We start from the raw sequence: 15,591 nt of genomic DNA on the forward strand, positions 1-15,591 counted from the left end.
GTGGCCTCTCCCGTTGCGGAGCACAGGCTCCAGACACACAAGCTCAGCAGCCATGGCTCACGGGCCCAGCCGCTCCACGGCATGTGGGATCTTCCCGGACCAGGGCAGGAACCCGTGTCCCCTGCATCGGCAGGCGGACCGTCAACCACTGTGCCACCAGGGAAGCCCAATTCTTTTTTTAAAAAAATTAATTAATTAATTAATTTTTGGCTGCATTTGGTCTTCGTTGCTGCGCACGGGCTTTCTCTAGTTGCGGTGAGTGTGGGTGACTTTGTTGCAGTGTGCAGGCTTCTCATTGTGGTGGCTTCTCTTGTTGCAGAGCACAGGCTCTAGGCACGCAGGCTCAGTAGTTGTGGCTCACGGGCTCTACAGCGCAGGCTCAGTAGTTGCGGTGCATGGGCTTAGTTGCTGCGTGGCATGTGGGATTTTCCTGGACCAGGGCTCAAACCCGTGTCCCCTGCGTTGGCAGGCGGATTCTTAACCACTGTACCACCAGGGAAGTCCCAGCGAGTAAATTCTTTAAGTTCTCATCTCAAGGAGAATTTTTTTTTCCTGTTTTCTTTTTTCTTTCTTTTCTTTATATTGTATCTATATGAGAAGATGACGTTAGCCAAGCCTATTTTGTTAATCATTTCACAATATATGTAAATCAAACCTCATGCTCTACATCTTAAACGTATATAGTGATGTATGCCAATTATTTCTCAATACTGTAAAAGACAAAAAACAAACAAACATAAAAGCTTCCAGGTGATTTTGATGCCATTGGTCACACTTTAAAAATACTGACCTAAGTAATATATTTATATGAAAGTAGCCAACAATTGCAATTGCCTTTTTAATAGTCATATCAAACTGTCAACTTACACTGAGTTACTAGTGCATAAAAACCCTAAAATCTTTTTTTGCTGAATCCAGCTGCATCTTCCTTATTCCTTCTCTTGCAGTTCATTATTGTGGCCAAGTACAGAACTCTTTGTATATCCTTGTTTCATCTTGTTACACTGGCACTTCTTTCTAGTCTGAGGCAATTGTAAATTTTTATTCTGTTACATAATTTACATATTCCATAAATTTGATAAGCACCCCTTCTATCTTTATCCAAGTCACAGACCAAAATGTTGTACCACAAGAACCAAAATGTTGTACCACAAGAACTAAAATAAAAGAGTAGAAGCATGATCATGACTGTGGTTTACAAATGCCATCATTCCATCTAGACTATTTTTATCTCAGAGAAATATATTGTCATGTTTTAGACATTATTATTCGCATCTAGAAAGATTAAACTAAAAACAGAATTCCTGTAATGTATTTGGGTTTAATGCACATAGTAAAATTTTCTTGACTTATTACAATAATTTGACCTCTAATTGAATAATTATCAAAAAATCTGTATTTTAACTTTTAAAATTTCTGCTTAGTACCTTCTGATACGATAAACAAAACAATTGCATTATCAAAAATTCCATTTCAAATGAAATTTAATAAACTGGTACAATCCCAATGGCTGCCAAATACTATTTGTCTGGACTGAGATCAGGGAATGAACTGAGAGCAAACACAGGACTCTTTGGAAGTGAAATGGAATACAGATTTCTCTAAAACTATCTTGAAAGAAAATTTTAAGCATACATTGACTAAAAGAATGAGATACGTGAACCTGGATGGGGCACTGGACTCCAAAAGAATGTTTCAATAGAGAAATGGTTTGTACTGTGAAATGGAAAGAAATCCAGTTCTTAGGAGATCAATTCCTGCCATTTAGTCTCTCAGTAAAGACTGCCAGAAGTGAACCGGGGGAAAGAAATTTGTGATGAAATGAGAATATTTCATTTCAGTCAGTTCCATTTGAAAAGAGTTTGAAAATTTTAGACAGTATACTAAAAAATAATAGAAACAATTATTTTATGCCAGATCATGTTGACTTTAACTCATCAGCAGTTTTTTATTATACAAACATGGCAAATACAATGTGGAAAAATAAAATACCTGTACTTGGGGAAGCATGAAATATAAACACCGGTGCAATCATTAGTTTTTGATACACAGTCCCACCTATCAGTGAAGGTTTATTATCGCCATCCCCACCTGAGATGGACTGGTGCACATTCCATGCCGGGTACTTGCAAATTCTCTCTCTCATAACAAGCGCTTTATATATCAATAACAATACTGGTCTCACATCTAGTTCCTCCTTTCTCGTTGGTAGTCAATTCTCCCTCCAAGTGCTACACCTAAAGGAGAAGTAAAGGAAGGCTGGTAGTCAATTTCCACATTGGTTGGTGCATCCTCTTTACCTACAGCAGTGGTGCCCAGCCCCAGTGGTTGTTAAATAATTTGACTATCACCCTTGAACCAAACACCCTCTATTTTCTTATGACATAAAATACCAGTGCAATTTCAAAAGATAAAATATATACACAATTTTATTCAACATTTTACATTATGCTACAAATATGTACAATCTCAATAATAAATTAAAAATAAATGAATAAAATAAGTCCTTCGTTCATAGACACCATGGTACTCAATGCCATTGTTCGGCCTTCATTTCTGTGAGTTCATCCGATCAAAGATCCTGATCATCCTCTTGCCAGAAGAATTTATTTTGGCAGCATATTTGAAATGCTGAGTGTTTCGTTGTTGCCTCTAAGCAGTGGGGAGATGTTTGTTAATAACAGAAATGCTGAAAAGGATTAGCTGCAATCAAGAAGGGTTGATGAACATTTGCACAATATGTACAAAACTCTTCAAAAATTCTTTAATATTTTTTTCCTCCAGCTCCTCACATTCTTTGCATCCCGATTCAGTTTTATACTGCAAATAAAAAGAAAGGATTAGATTGGAAAGTCTAAAATATGCCTTTCCTGCAAATATCATATCATTTGAACCATATGGTGAAGTCTTGAGACATAAATTTGTTGGTAGATTAATTATCATATTAGGAAGAACTATGGGTGATTTGATAAGGGCTGATTTTTCCTAGAGTGAATTAAGGACAATGAAAAAAAAATTGAAAAAAAAATAATCTATTGAGTCATGAACTTCTGTTTAGAGTCCTTCAATAGTTTCTGGTCATCTATACCAGCATGAAGTCCATGCTTCACTGCATAGCATGCAGGCTCTCCTTGAGCGGTTCCTTACCTATTTCTTTCACGTTTTCCACAGCTCAAAGATATGCCCTAGGAACACTGGGCTCATGCCTTTAGCTCCCATACATACATCAGGCTATTAGGTGCCTCGCTGTCTTTGCGTTTCTCTCTGCCTGTTCCACACTTCTATTTTAGCTACTACCACTCACACTTAAGATCTTTCAGGCGCTGTTTTCCATTAGGAAGGCTTTTCTGAACCTGGGAGCTCCTGGGGCTGCACTAAATGTCCCTTCTCTACATTCTCAGAACCTCTTGTTTAGACTCTGTCTTATATCACTTCATGTATTATATTGATATTATGGAGCTTTATGCTTCTCATACCACTATTCTCTAGGCTTTTCCAGGAAGGCAAGGCTATGTATTTTTGCTCCCCTAGCATTTAGCATAGGGCCTGGCACATAATATTCACCCAATTATTATTGGTTGAATTCAACTATTTCGATGAATACCACAAATTATAGTAATTTAAACAGTTTCAGAGAGACCTTCAAGATGGCGGAGGAGTAAGATGTGGAGATCACCTTCCTCCCCACAAATACATCAGAAATACGTCTACATGTGGAACAGCTCCTACAGAACACCTACTGAATGCTGGCAGAAGACCTCAGACTTCACAAAAGGCAAGAAACTCCCCACGTACCTGGGTAGGGCAAAAGAAAAAACAGAGACAAAAGAATAGGGATGGGACCTGCACCTCTGGGAAGGAGCTCTGAAGGAGGAAAAGTTTCCAAACACTAGGAAGTCCCTTACTGGCGGAAATGGGGGGAGGCAGGGGGGAAGCATCGGAGCCAAGGAGGAGAGCACAGCAAAAGAGGTGCAGAGGGCAAAGTGGAGAGATTCCCGCACAGAGGATCGGTGCTGACCAGCACTCACCAGCCCGAGAGGCTTGTCTGCTCACCTGCCGGGGTGGGTGGGGGCTGGGAGCTGAGGCTCCAGCATCGGAGGTCAGACCCCAGGGAGAGGACTGGGGTTGGCTGCGTGAACACAGCCTGAAGGGGGCTAGTGCACCACAGCTAACTGGGAGGGAGTCCAGGAAAATGTCTGGAACTGCCTAAGAGGCAAGAGACCATTGTTTTGGGGTGCACGAGGAGAGGGGATTCAGAGCACTGCCTAAACAAGCTCCAGAGATGGGTGCAAGCCGTGGCTATCAGTGCAGACACCAGAGACAGGCATGAGACGTTAAGGCTGCTACTGCAGCCACCAAGAAGCCTGTGTGCAAGCACAGGTCACTATCCACACCTCCCTTCCCGGGAGCCTGTGCAGTCCGCCACCGCCAGGGTCCCGTCATCCAGGGACAACTTCCCCGGGAGAACACATGGCCCACCTCAGGCTGTTACAACGTTACACTGGCCTCTGCCACTGCAGGCTCGCCCCGCATTCCGTACCCCTCCCTCCCTTCGGCCTGAGTGAGCCAGAGCCCACTAATCAGCGGCTCCTTTAACCCCACCCTGTCTGAGCAAAGAGCTGACACCCTCAGGTGACCTACAGGAAGGGGCGGGGCCAAATCCAAAGCTGAACCCCGGGAGCTGTGAGAACAAAGAAGAGAAAGGGAAATCTCTCCCAGCAGCCTCAGGAGCAGCGGATTAAACCTCCACATTCACCTTGATGTACCTGCATCTCTGGAATACCTGAATAGACAATGAATCATCCCAAAATTGAGGTGGTGGACGTTGGGCAACTGTAGACTTGTGGTTTGCTTTCTGCATCTAATTTGTTTCTAGTTTTACATTTATCTTAGTTTAGTATTTAGAGTTTATTATCATTGGTAGATTTATTTATTGATTTGGTTGCTCTCTTCCTTCTTTTTAATATATATATATATATATTTTTCGTTTTTCTCTTTTTGTGAGTGTGTATGTGTATGTTTCTTTGTGTGATTTTGTCTGTATACTTTTGCTTTTACCATATGTCCTAGGGTTCTGTCTCTCCATTTTCTTTTGGTTTTGGGGTTTTTTTAGTATAGTTTTTAGTGCTTGTTATCATTGGTGGATTTGTTTTTTGGTTTGGAGCCACTCTTCTTTCTTTCTTTCTTTTTTAAATTAGTTTTCAACTTTTTTATTTAAATTTTTTAAAATAACTTTTTAGTTTATTTTACTTTTTCTTTCTTTCTTTCTTTTTTTCTCCCTCTCCTTCTGAGCCATGTGGCTGACAGGGTTTTCATGCTCCAGCCAGGTGTCAGGCCTGTGCCTCTGAGGTGGGAGGGACGAGTTCAGGACACTGGTCCACCAAAGACCTCCTAGCTCCATGTAATATCAAACAGCGAAAGCTCTCTAAGAGATCTCCATCTCAACAATAAGACCCAACTCCACTCAATGACCGCAAACTACAGTGCTGGACACCCTATGCCAAACAAGTAGCAAGACAGGAACACAAACTGACCCATTAGCAGAGAGACTGCCTAAAATAATAATAAGGTCACAGACACCCCAAAACACACCACCAGGTGATGTCCCACCCACCAGAAAGACAAGATTCAGCCTCATCCACCAGAACACAGGCATCAGTCCCCTCCACCGGGAAGCCTACAAAAACCACTGAATCAACCTTATGCACTGGGAGCAGACACCAAAAACAATGGGAACTACAAACCTGGAGCCTGTAAAAAAGAGACCATAAACACAGTAAGTTAAGCAAAATGAGAAGAAAGAGAAACACACAGCAGATGAAGGAGCAAGATAAAAACCCACCAGACCAAACAAATGAAGAGGAAAGAAGCAGTCTACCTGAAAAATAATTTAGAGTAATGATAGTAAAGATGATCCAAAATCTTGGAAATAGAATGGAGAAAATACAAGAAATGTTTAACAAGGACCTAGAAGAACTAAAGAGCAAACAATGATGAACAACACAATAAATGAAATTAAAAATTCTCTAGAAGGAATCAATAGCAGAATAGCTGAGGCAGAAGAATAGATAAGTGACCTGGAAGATAAAATAGTGAAAATAACTACCACAGAGCAGACTAAAGAAAAAAGAATGAAAAGAATTGAGGACAGTGTCAGAGACCTCTGGAACAGCATAAAATGCATCAACATTTGAATTACAGGGGTCCCAGAAGAAGAAGAGAAAAAGACAGGGAAAAATATTTGAAGAGATTATAGTTGAAAACTTCCCTAATATGGGAAAGGAAATAGTTAATCAAGTCCAAGAAGCACAGAGAGTCCCATACAGGATAAATCGAAGGAGAAACATGCCAAGACACATATTAATCAAACTTTCAAAAATTAAATACAAAGAAAAAATATTAAAAGCAGCAAGGGAAAAACAGCAAATAACATACAAGGGAATCCCCATAGGTTCACAGCTGATGTTTCAGCAGAAACTCTGCAAGCTAGGAGGGAGTGGAAGGACATATATAAAGTGATGAAAGGGAAAAATTTATAACCAAGATTAATCTATGAAGCAAGGATCTCATTCAGATTCGATGGAGAAATTAAAACCTTTAGAGAGAAGCAAAAGCTAAGAGGATTCAGCACCACCAAACCAGCTTTACAACAAATGCTAAAAGAACCTCTCTAGGCAGGAAACACAAAAGAAGGAAAAGACCTACAATAACAAACCCGAAACAATTAAGAAAATGGTAATAGGAACACAGATATCGATAACTACCTTAAATGTAAATGGATTAAATGCTCCATCCAAAAAACACAGACTGGCTGAATGAATACAAAAGCAAGACCCATATATAGGTTGTCTATAAGAGACCCACTTCAGACCTAGGGACACATACAGACTGAAAGTGAGGGGATGGAAAAAGATATTCCATGCAAATGGAAATCAAAAGAAAGAGAGAGTAGCAATTCTCATATCAGACAAAATAGACTTTAAAATAAAATTATTACAAAAGACAAAGAAGGACACTACATAATGATGAAGGGATCAATCCAAGAAGAATATATGACAATTGTAAATATTTATGCACCCAACACAGGAGCACCTCAATACATAAGGCAAATGCTAACAGCCATAAAAGGGGAAACCGACAGTAACACAATCATAGTAGGGGACGTTAACACCCCACTTTCACTAATGGACAGATTATCCAAAATGAAAATAAATAAGGAAACACAAGCTTTAAATGATACATTAAACAAGATGGACTTAATTGATATTTATAGGACATTCCATCCAAAAACAGCAGAATACACTTTCTTCTCAAGTGCTCATGGAATATTCTCCAGGATAGATCATATCTTGGGTCATAAATCAAGCCTTGGTAAATTTAAGAAAATGGAAATCGTATCAAGTATCTTTTCCAACCACAGCACTGTGAGACTTGATGTCAACTACAGGAAAAAAACTGTAAAAAATACAAACAAATGCAGGCTAAACAATACACTACTAAATAACCAAAAGATCACTGTAGAACTCAATGAGGAAATCAAAAAATACCTAGAAACAAATGACAATGAAAACACAATGGCTGAAAACTGATGGGATGCAGCAAAAGCAGCTCTAAGAGGGAGGTTTATAGCAATACAATCCTACCCCAAAGAACAAGAAAAATCTCAAGTAAACAACCTAACCTTACACCTAAAGCAATTAGAAAGAAGAACAAAAAAACCCAAAGTTAGCAGAAGGAAAGAAATCATAAAGATCAAATCAGAAATAAATGATAAAGAAATGAAGGAAACAATAGCAAAGATCAATAAAACTAAAAGCTGGTTCTTTGAGAAGATAAACAAAATTGATAAATCATTAGCCTGACTCATCAAGAAAGAAAGGGATAAGACTCAAACCAATAGAATTAGAAATGAAAAAGGAGAAGTAACAGCTGACACTGCAGAAATACGAAGGGTCATGAGAGATTACTACTAGCAACTATGTGCCAACAAAATGGACAAGGTGGAAGAAATTGACAAATTCTTAGAAAAGCACAACCTTCTGAGACTGAATCAGTAAGAAATAGAAAACATAAACAGATCAATCCCAAGCACTGAAATTGAAACTATAATTAAAAATCTTCCAACAAACAAAAGCTCAGGACCAGATGGCTTCATAGGCGAATTCTGTCAAACATTTAGAGAAGAGCTAACACCTATCCATCTCAAACTCCTCCAAAATATAGCAGAGGGAGGAACACTCCCAAACTCATTCTACGAGGCCACCATCACTCTGATACCAAAACCAGACAAAGATGTCACAAAGAAAGAAAACTACAGGCTAATATCACTGATGAACATAGATGCAAAAATCCTCAACCAGATACTAGCAAACAGATTCCAACAGCACATTAAAAGGATCATACACCATGATCAACTGGGGTTTATCCCAGGAATGCAAGCATTCTTCAACAAACGCAAATCAATCAATGTGATAAACCATAACAAATTGAAGGAGAAAAACCATATGATCATCCCAATAGATGCAGAAAAAGCTTTCGACAAAATTCAGCACCCATTTATGATAAAAATCCTCCATAAAGTAGGAATAGAGCAAAGTTACCTCAACATAATAAAGGCCATATATGACAAACCCACAGCCAACATTGTTCTTAATGGTGAAAAACTGAAACCACTTCCTCTAAGATCAGGAACAAGACAAGGCTCTCCACTCTCACCACTATTATTCAACATAGTTTTGGAAGTTTTAGCCACAGCAATCAGAGTAGAAAAAGAAATAAAAGGAATCCAAATAAGAAAAGAAGAAGTAAAGCTGTCACTGTTTGCAGATGGCATGATACTATACATAGAGAATCCTAAAGATGCTACCAGAAAACTACTAGAGCTAATCAATGAATCTGGTAAAGTAGCAGGATACAAAATTAATGCACAGAAATCTCTTGCATTCCTATACAGTAATGGTGAAAAATCTGAAAGAGAAATTAAGGAAACACGCCCATTTACCATTGAAACAGAAAGAATAAAACACCTAGTAATAAACCTACCTAAGGAGACAAAAGACCTGTACCCAGAAAACTATGAGGAAAGAAATTAAACATGATACAAACAGATGGAGAGATATACCATGTCCTTGTACTGGAAGAATCAACATTGATAAAATGACTATATTACCCAAAGCAATCTACAGATTCAATGCCATCCCTCTCAAACTACCAATGGCATTTTTCACAGAACTACAACAAAAATTTCCCAATTTATTTGGAAACACAAAAGATCCCGAATAGCCAAAGCAATCTAGAGAAAGAATAACAGAGCTGGAGGAATCAGGCTCCTGGACTTCAGACTATACTACAAAGCTACAGTAATCAAGACAGTATGGTACTTGCACAAAAACAGAAATATAGATCAATGGAACAGGATAGAAAGCCCAGAGATAAACCCACACACATATGGTCACCCTATTTTTCATAAAGGAGGCAAGAATATACAAATGGAGAAAAGACATTATCTTCAATAAGTGGTGCTGGGAAAACTGGACAGCTAGAGGAAAGCATAGGCATAATACTCTATGACATAAATCACAGCAAGATCCTTTTTGACCCACCTCCTAGAGAAATGCAAATAAAAACAAAAATAAACAAACGGGATCTAATGAAACTTAAAAGCTTTTGCACAGCAAAGAAAACCATAAACAAGATGAAAAGACAACCTTCAGAATGGGAAAAATATTTGCAGATGAAACAACTGACAAAGGATTTATCTCCAAAATTTACAAGCAGCTGATGCTGTTCAATATCAAAAAGACAATCAATCCAATCCAAAAATGGACAGAAGGCCTAAATAGATATTTCTCCAAAGAAAATGTACAGATTGGCAACAAACACATGAAAGGATGCTCAGTATCACTAATCATTAGAGAAATGCAAACCAAAACTGCAATGAGGTGTCACCTCACACCAGTCATTATGGCCATCATCAAAAAATCTACAAACAATAAATGCTGGAGAGGGTGTGGCGAAACGGAACCCTCTTGCACTGTTGGTGGGGATTTAAACAGCCGCTATGGAGAACAGTATGGAAGTTCCTTAAAGAACAGAACTACCATATGACCCAGCAATCCCACTACTGGGCATATACCCTGAGAAAGCCATAATTCAAAAGGAGTCATGTACTACAATGTTCATTGCAGCTCTATTTACAATAGCCGGGACATGGAAGCAACCTAAGTGTCCATCGACAGATGAATGGATAAAGAAGATGTGGCACTCATATACAATGCAATATTACTCAGCCATAAAAAGAAACGAAACAGAGTTATTTGCAGCGAGGTAGATGGACCTAGAGTCTGTCATACAGAGTGAAGTAAGTCAGAAAGAGAAAAACAAATACCATATGCTAACACATATACATGGAATCTAAAAAAAAAAAAAATGGTTCTGAAGAACCTAGGGGCAGGGCAGGAATAAAGACACAGATGTAGAGAATGGACTTGAGGACACGTGGCATGGGAAGGGTAAGCTGGGATGAAGTGAGAGAGTGGCCAAATGTAAAATAGATAGCTGTGGGAAGCAGCTGCATAGCACAGGGAGATCAGCTCGGTACTTTGTGACCACCTAGAGGGGTGGGATAGGGAGAATGGGAGGGAGATGCAAGAGGGAGGGGATACGGAGATATATGTTTATGTATAGCTGATTCACTTTGTTATAAAGCAGAAACTAACACACCATTGTAAAGCAATTATACTCCAATAAAGATGTTGAAAAAAATAAGAAATAAAAATAATAAACATTTTCATGAATAACTAGAATATTGCAAATGTAACAATTAAAGTTAAACTTTTCAGGGATCATCTGAACCATGAAAGCTGTACCAGCAAAATTCAAAATTCGATTTTCCACCCATTAAGCATTTAAAATTCAGATTCACCAGTGTTTATCAAGCACATACTCTATGCTAGGCGCTTTCGTATTCCATATAATGCTGTCCTATATGATCCTGAAAATAATTATGTCAGATAGAAAGGTAGAGATATTAAATGACTCATCTCATTTGACATAATCAATGAAATGCTCTGCGTTTAGGTCTTCTGACTGTGCAGTCCAGCCACACTATGTCATGATGAGAGTGACTATAAAAATGCACATTGAAGTGTTCCCCATTGACACTGCTGTGAGTTATCTGTTGCATGGGTCAGTCTTTCGACCAATAACAGAGAGATAACATATCACAGGAGTATTTTAAACATTAATATATTCATTTCAGAAATAGATCGAGAATCTAGTACATGCCAAGCATTGTTCTGGGAGTTGGGATATAGCACGAAAACAAACAAACAAAAAACCCTGCCCCTCTGAAGCTGCCATTCTAGTAGGAAGAAACAGACAATATCCATCAAGTAAGATATGTAGTATATAAGATAGAGGGACATACAGAGAAGGGGGTGGGGCGTGCTGAGGTGGGGGAGTGGCTGTGGTTATAAAGAGGTAACATCACTGACACAGTGACACTGAAGCACCTGGCACTTTTAGGGAAAATCCAAGGTGTCCAGCCACACTAGCTCGGGGCGTCTGCTCTTCCAGTTGCCTCTGCATGAACATACTTTCCCCGGCATCCTTAAAGCTCTTTCCCTCTCACGTCTTTGCCAAATGTCAGCTGAGTAGGTAAACCTTCTCTAGATTAGATTCCCAGTCGCCTTACCTGCCTCTTTTTTTTTTCCCTTCCACTTAATAAACACCTGACTTATTATTCATTTGCTTATTGATTGATTTCTGTATGCGTCTTCCTTCCGTAAGAGCAGGAACTATGTGTGTTCTTTCACTTCTGTTATCTTGAGGGCCTACAATGGGGCCCAAAAAGTATTTGTGAAACGAACAAATTATGATTGTACTTTTTTGGTTTATAAAACTTTTTCTAATCACTTTGCTTTGGCCACTAGTGTTTTGCCCTGAAAGCTATAATCCTTTGTAGGGCCTTTGCATAGCCAGTGTCCCAGGGGGTCCCTGCTATTTGCTCTCCTGGAGGCCTATATTGCTCCTGTTGCCTGTGATGGCCCAAATTATACTCCAATTATTAATATTTTTATTATTAACCTTTTGCAGCATTTATTCTTTGAGTAGATAAGAAGGGAGACTCTAAACTGCTCAGGGACTCCTGGCTCCCCATTTTACTAGCTGTGTGAATTGGAGGAAGAGATTCAAGCCCCCAGAGCCCCAATTCCTTCAACCTTAAACAGAAATAGTGATAACTATCTCACAGATTGATTGCGAGAATTCAACGAATTACCATCTAACCCTTGAAGAACAGTATCTGGCACACAGTAATAACCCAAGTAAATGTGGATTACTACTGTGGATGCTCATCAATTATGTAATTAGACTAATGTCTATCCACTGCACCAAGTGATCAACACCTTGAGGTCAGTGACCTGACTGTCTGGTTCACCCTTGTCATTCCAGCACTAAAGCACACGGCCTAGAGCACGCAGTCAATGTTTGTTGAATGAATAAATCAATAAACAGTTTAGGAGTGTGTGCACGCTAGCGATGGTGCTGCTTCTAGATGCCACTTCACTGGAATTAACTCACTTTCCCAAGTGCCCCTTCAGAGGGTCTCCTTGTCCATGACATCCCATCCAGCTAATGATTTCTCCCAATCAAGCCAAGAGCATCTGATGTAGCTCTGCATAACTATTGGATAACTCACCTCAATGGAAGATAAACTGCTGTTTGCTAGGATGATAAGGTTTTCTACTGTATCGTTAATGTCTGAATTTCTGGACTCATGCAAAATCACATGTAACTCCAGGAGAAAGCATTTCATCGCTGTTACTTTGCAAGTGGGCTAAAAGAGATACAAAGAACCATTTTGAAAAAGAAAAAGAAAGAATTATTTCCCCATTATTCAGTTTCACACAGATGTAATTTTGATTTTTTAGAAAGTCAATCCAGCTATTTTATAAAGAAACACAATACCCCTAAAAAGTTTTACACAGGAAGCAGCTTGATTTTTTTCTTCTCTTTTGGCTTTGATATCAAAACCAAAACAAACTGAGAACAAAACAGGAAGGATGGTGATACTGTATAGAAGAAAGAACATAAAGCTAGAAAACGTGGAAATAATAGGCCACTTTTTCCTCACTAAGCACATTTCCTCTGTGTAAAGGACAGATAATACTGACCTGAGACTCTCAGAACATTAATAGAGATGGTGCATATGGAAGAATTTCTTAGAATCAGATCGTATTGTTAACATTTTAAACAGTGGTGGCTGCTAATCATACTATTCCTGCAAGTTCCAAAGTTCCAGAGGCAGACGTGATTCCAAGAAATTTCTTAGAAAAATCAAAGCAGGTGTATGGTCTATTCACAGGCTGGCCATATCAGAAAGGTACCTTTCAGGTCCCACAAAAATACATTTCCCAAGAGGATTACTTTAACAAAAACTTAAACTTCAAACAAAAGAAGCATTTAATGAGCATGTGGGAATTTGACCACGACGTGTCTGATTTCCTGTTCTCAATGTCATGCACAGTGCCTGGGACTCTGCAGGCACTTAACAGGTGCTTACGGAAGGAAGGAAGCAAGGAAGGAAGAAGGAAGGATGACAGCCATGTGCCTGGGACTAGCAATGTTCCTTATTCCCCCACAGCAGCTTCTCTGGATTGAAAGGGTAATAAATGCTGTCACCATGTCGATAATAAACTAAATAATAAATAAAATAAATAATAAAACTGAGGTTCAGAAATATTTAGTGTCTTCCAAGGTAACAAAGCTTGGAAGTGGCTGAGTCAGGGTTTAAATCTAAATTTCAATCTCAACTACTTTCGACAACCCACGGGTTGCGAGGTTATTGTCTTACAAAAAAAGCAATCTCAGGATTCGGAGTGCTGGTGGTTAGCTGACTGCTTTCTACTTTGAAGAAAATGCAAAGAAAAGTGGAAAACATGCTGGAGCCAAAAGAGGGAAGCAATTTCTAGCATGGCAGCACTATCTAAGTGAATGATGGGTATCTGTTCTTTCCAGTTTCTGGCTGTGGCTTCTTTCCAATGCTTAGAAAGTCTTGATAGTGCAAAACCTTCTATTGCAGAGAAATTCTACTTAAGGAATAATAGAGAGAGGGCTCACTGTTCTGAATGCACACAACACAGTTTGTTTTTCACGAAGTGAAGATTTCAGGGATTTGTTTCTTGGTTTTTTGTAGCCAATTCAGAGGGAAAGGAATAGCAACTCAACTGAAATCCTATATGACTAAGGCAACGTCAGCAGCATATTAATGAAACAAGTTCGAGATCAGTTTTGAATTCTGATAGACTTTGTGGGTTGTGTTTGGTTTTTTTCTCACATGGAGAGTAACCAGTCAGAATCCCTTTTTGACAACGGTAGAGATTCAGGCAAAATGTAGAGCATGAATGTATTTAAACAATTTGTAAAAAATATGATGAAAAGTGATAATATGCTACAGCACTGGAAACAACTGATATATTGGATACTTTTAAATTGCCTGAGTTAACTCGATTCTTGTATTTAACTGCATCATGATTTAATTGCATCACAGAAATATATACTATATTTTGTTTGACATTGATGGGAAAAGTTTATGTTTTGATTTGGCAATGATGCTACAATGAAAACAGCATCTATGTAAAAGTTAGATTTTAAAACTATACACAGTCCAGTAAACTTATGAAAATATACTTCTTAGACCTTTGAAAATTGGAAAATATAGCAATATTAAAAACAAGCTATACTCACATGAGCATTGCTTTCAGTATATAAAGTAGCATCCATATGTATAGACTGAAATGGAAACAAAATTCGGTAATATGAAAAACTATTCCCGCTTTAGATATAATGAGAACAACCTACTGAAAACACTAAAACTTTTCAGTGAAATTCTTTATTTTGAGATAATCTTAGATTCATATGAAGTTGTAAGAGAAAATACAGGCAAATCCTGTGTGCGCCTTCACCGTTTCCTCCAGTGTTGAGGTCCTGCATAACACAGTACAATAGCACAACCAGGAAACTGACATGGATGCAATCCACCCACTTTGTTCAGATTTCACCAGTTTTATGTGCACTAGTGTGTGTGTGCGTGTGTGTGTAGTTCCATGCCATTTTATCAGAGGTGTAAATTCACGTAACCACTATCACAGTTAAGATACAGAATCCTCCTGCTACTGTTGTATAGCCACAATCAACTTCCTCCAGATATGCTCCTCCCACCTCCTACCATCCATCGAATCCCCAGCAACCACTTCTCTGCTCTCCATTCCTATGATATCATTTCAAGAATGTTATATAAATGGAATCATACAGCATATAACCCTCTGAAATAGGCTTATTGAAAAACTTAATAGACTTTATTTTTTAAGCAGTCGTAGGTTTACAGAACATGAGCAGGAAGTACAGAAAGTTCCCATATGGCCCCTTGGCCCCCTCCCAAGTTTCCCCTATTATTAACATCTCACATTAGCGTGGTACATTTATTACAGTTGATGAGTCAATATTGATACATTTTCAACTAAAGTCCATAGATTCCATCAGGGTTCACTCTTGGTGGTGCACACCTATAGTTCTTGACAAATGTATAAT

General features: G+C 38.8%; 1 protein-coding gene across 1 annotated transcript in view; it reads right to left on the reverse strand.

Annotated features, from left to right (window-relative positions):
* Positions 1-2,407: 2,407 nt before the first annotated feature.
* The window catches only part of IL15 (interleukin 15), a 91,468-nt gene continuing 78,284 nt past the window's right edge, over positions 2,408-15,591 (reverse strand). Inside the window, exons 6-8 of the mRNA XM_089912421.1 lie at positions 14,749-14,793; positions 12,701-12,838; positions 2,408-2,820 (exon numbers count right to left, since the gene is read on the reverse strand). Coding sequence (XP_089768547.1) covers positions 2,710-2,820; positions 12,701-12,838; positions 14,749-14,793 — 294 coding nt within the window. The 3' untranslated portion in view covers positions 2,408-2,709. The remainder of the gene's footprint in view (positions 2,821-12,700; positions 12,839-14,748; positions 14,794-15,591) is intronic.

The sequence above is a fragment of the Delphinapterus leucas genome, chromosome 5, assembly GCF_059928025.1.
Source record: "Delphinapterus leucas isolate spDelLeu-1000000601 "Yukka" chromosome 5, BTC_Dleu_Yukka2, whole genome shotgun sequence".
In the NCBI taxonomy this organism is placed as follows: domain Eukaryota; kingdom Metazoa; phylum Chordata; class Mammalia; order Artiodactyla; family Monodontidae; genus Delphinapterus; species Delphinapterus leucas.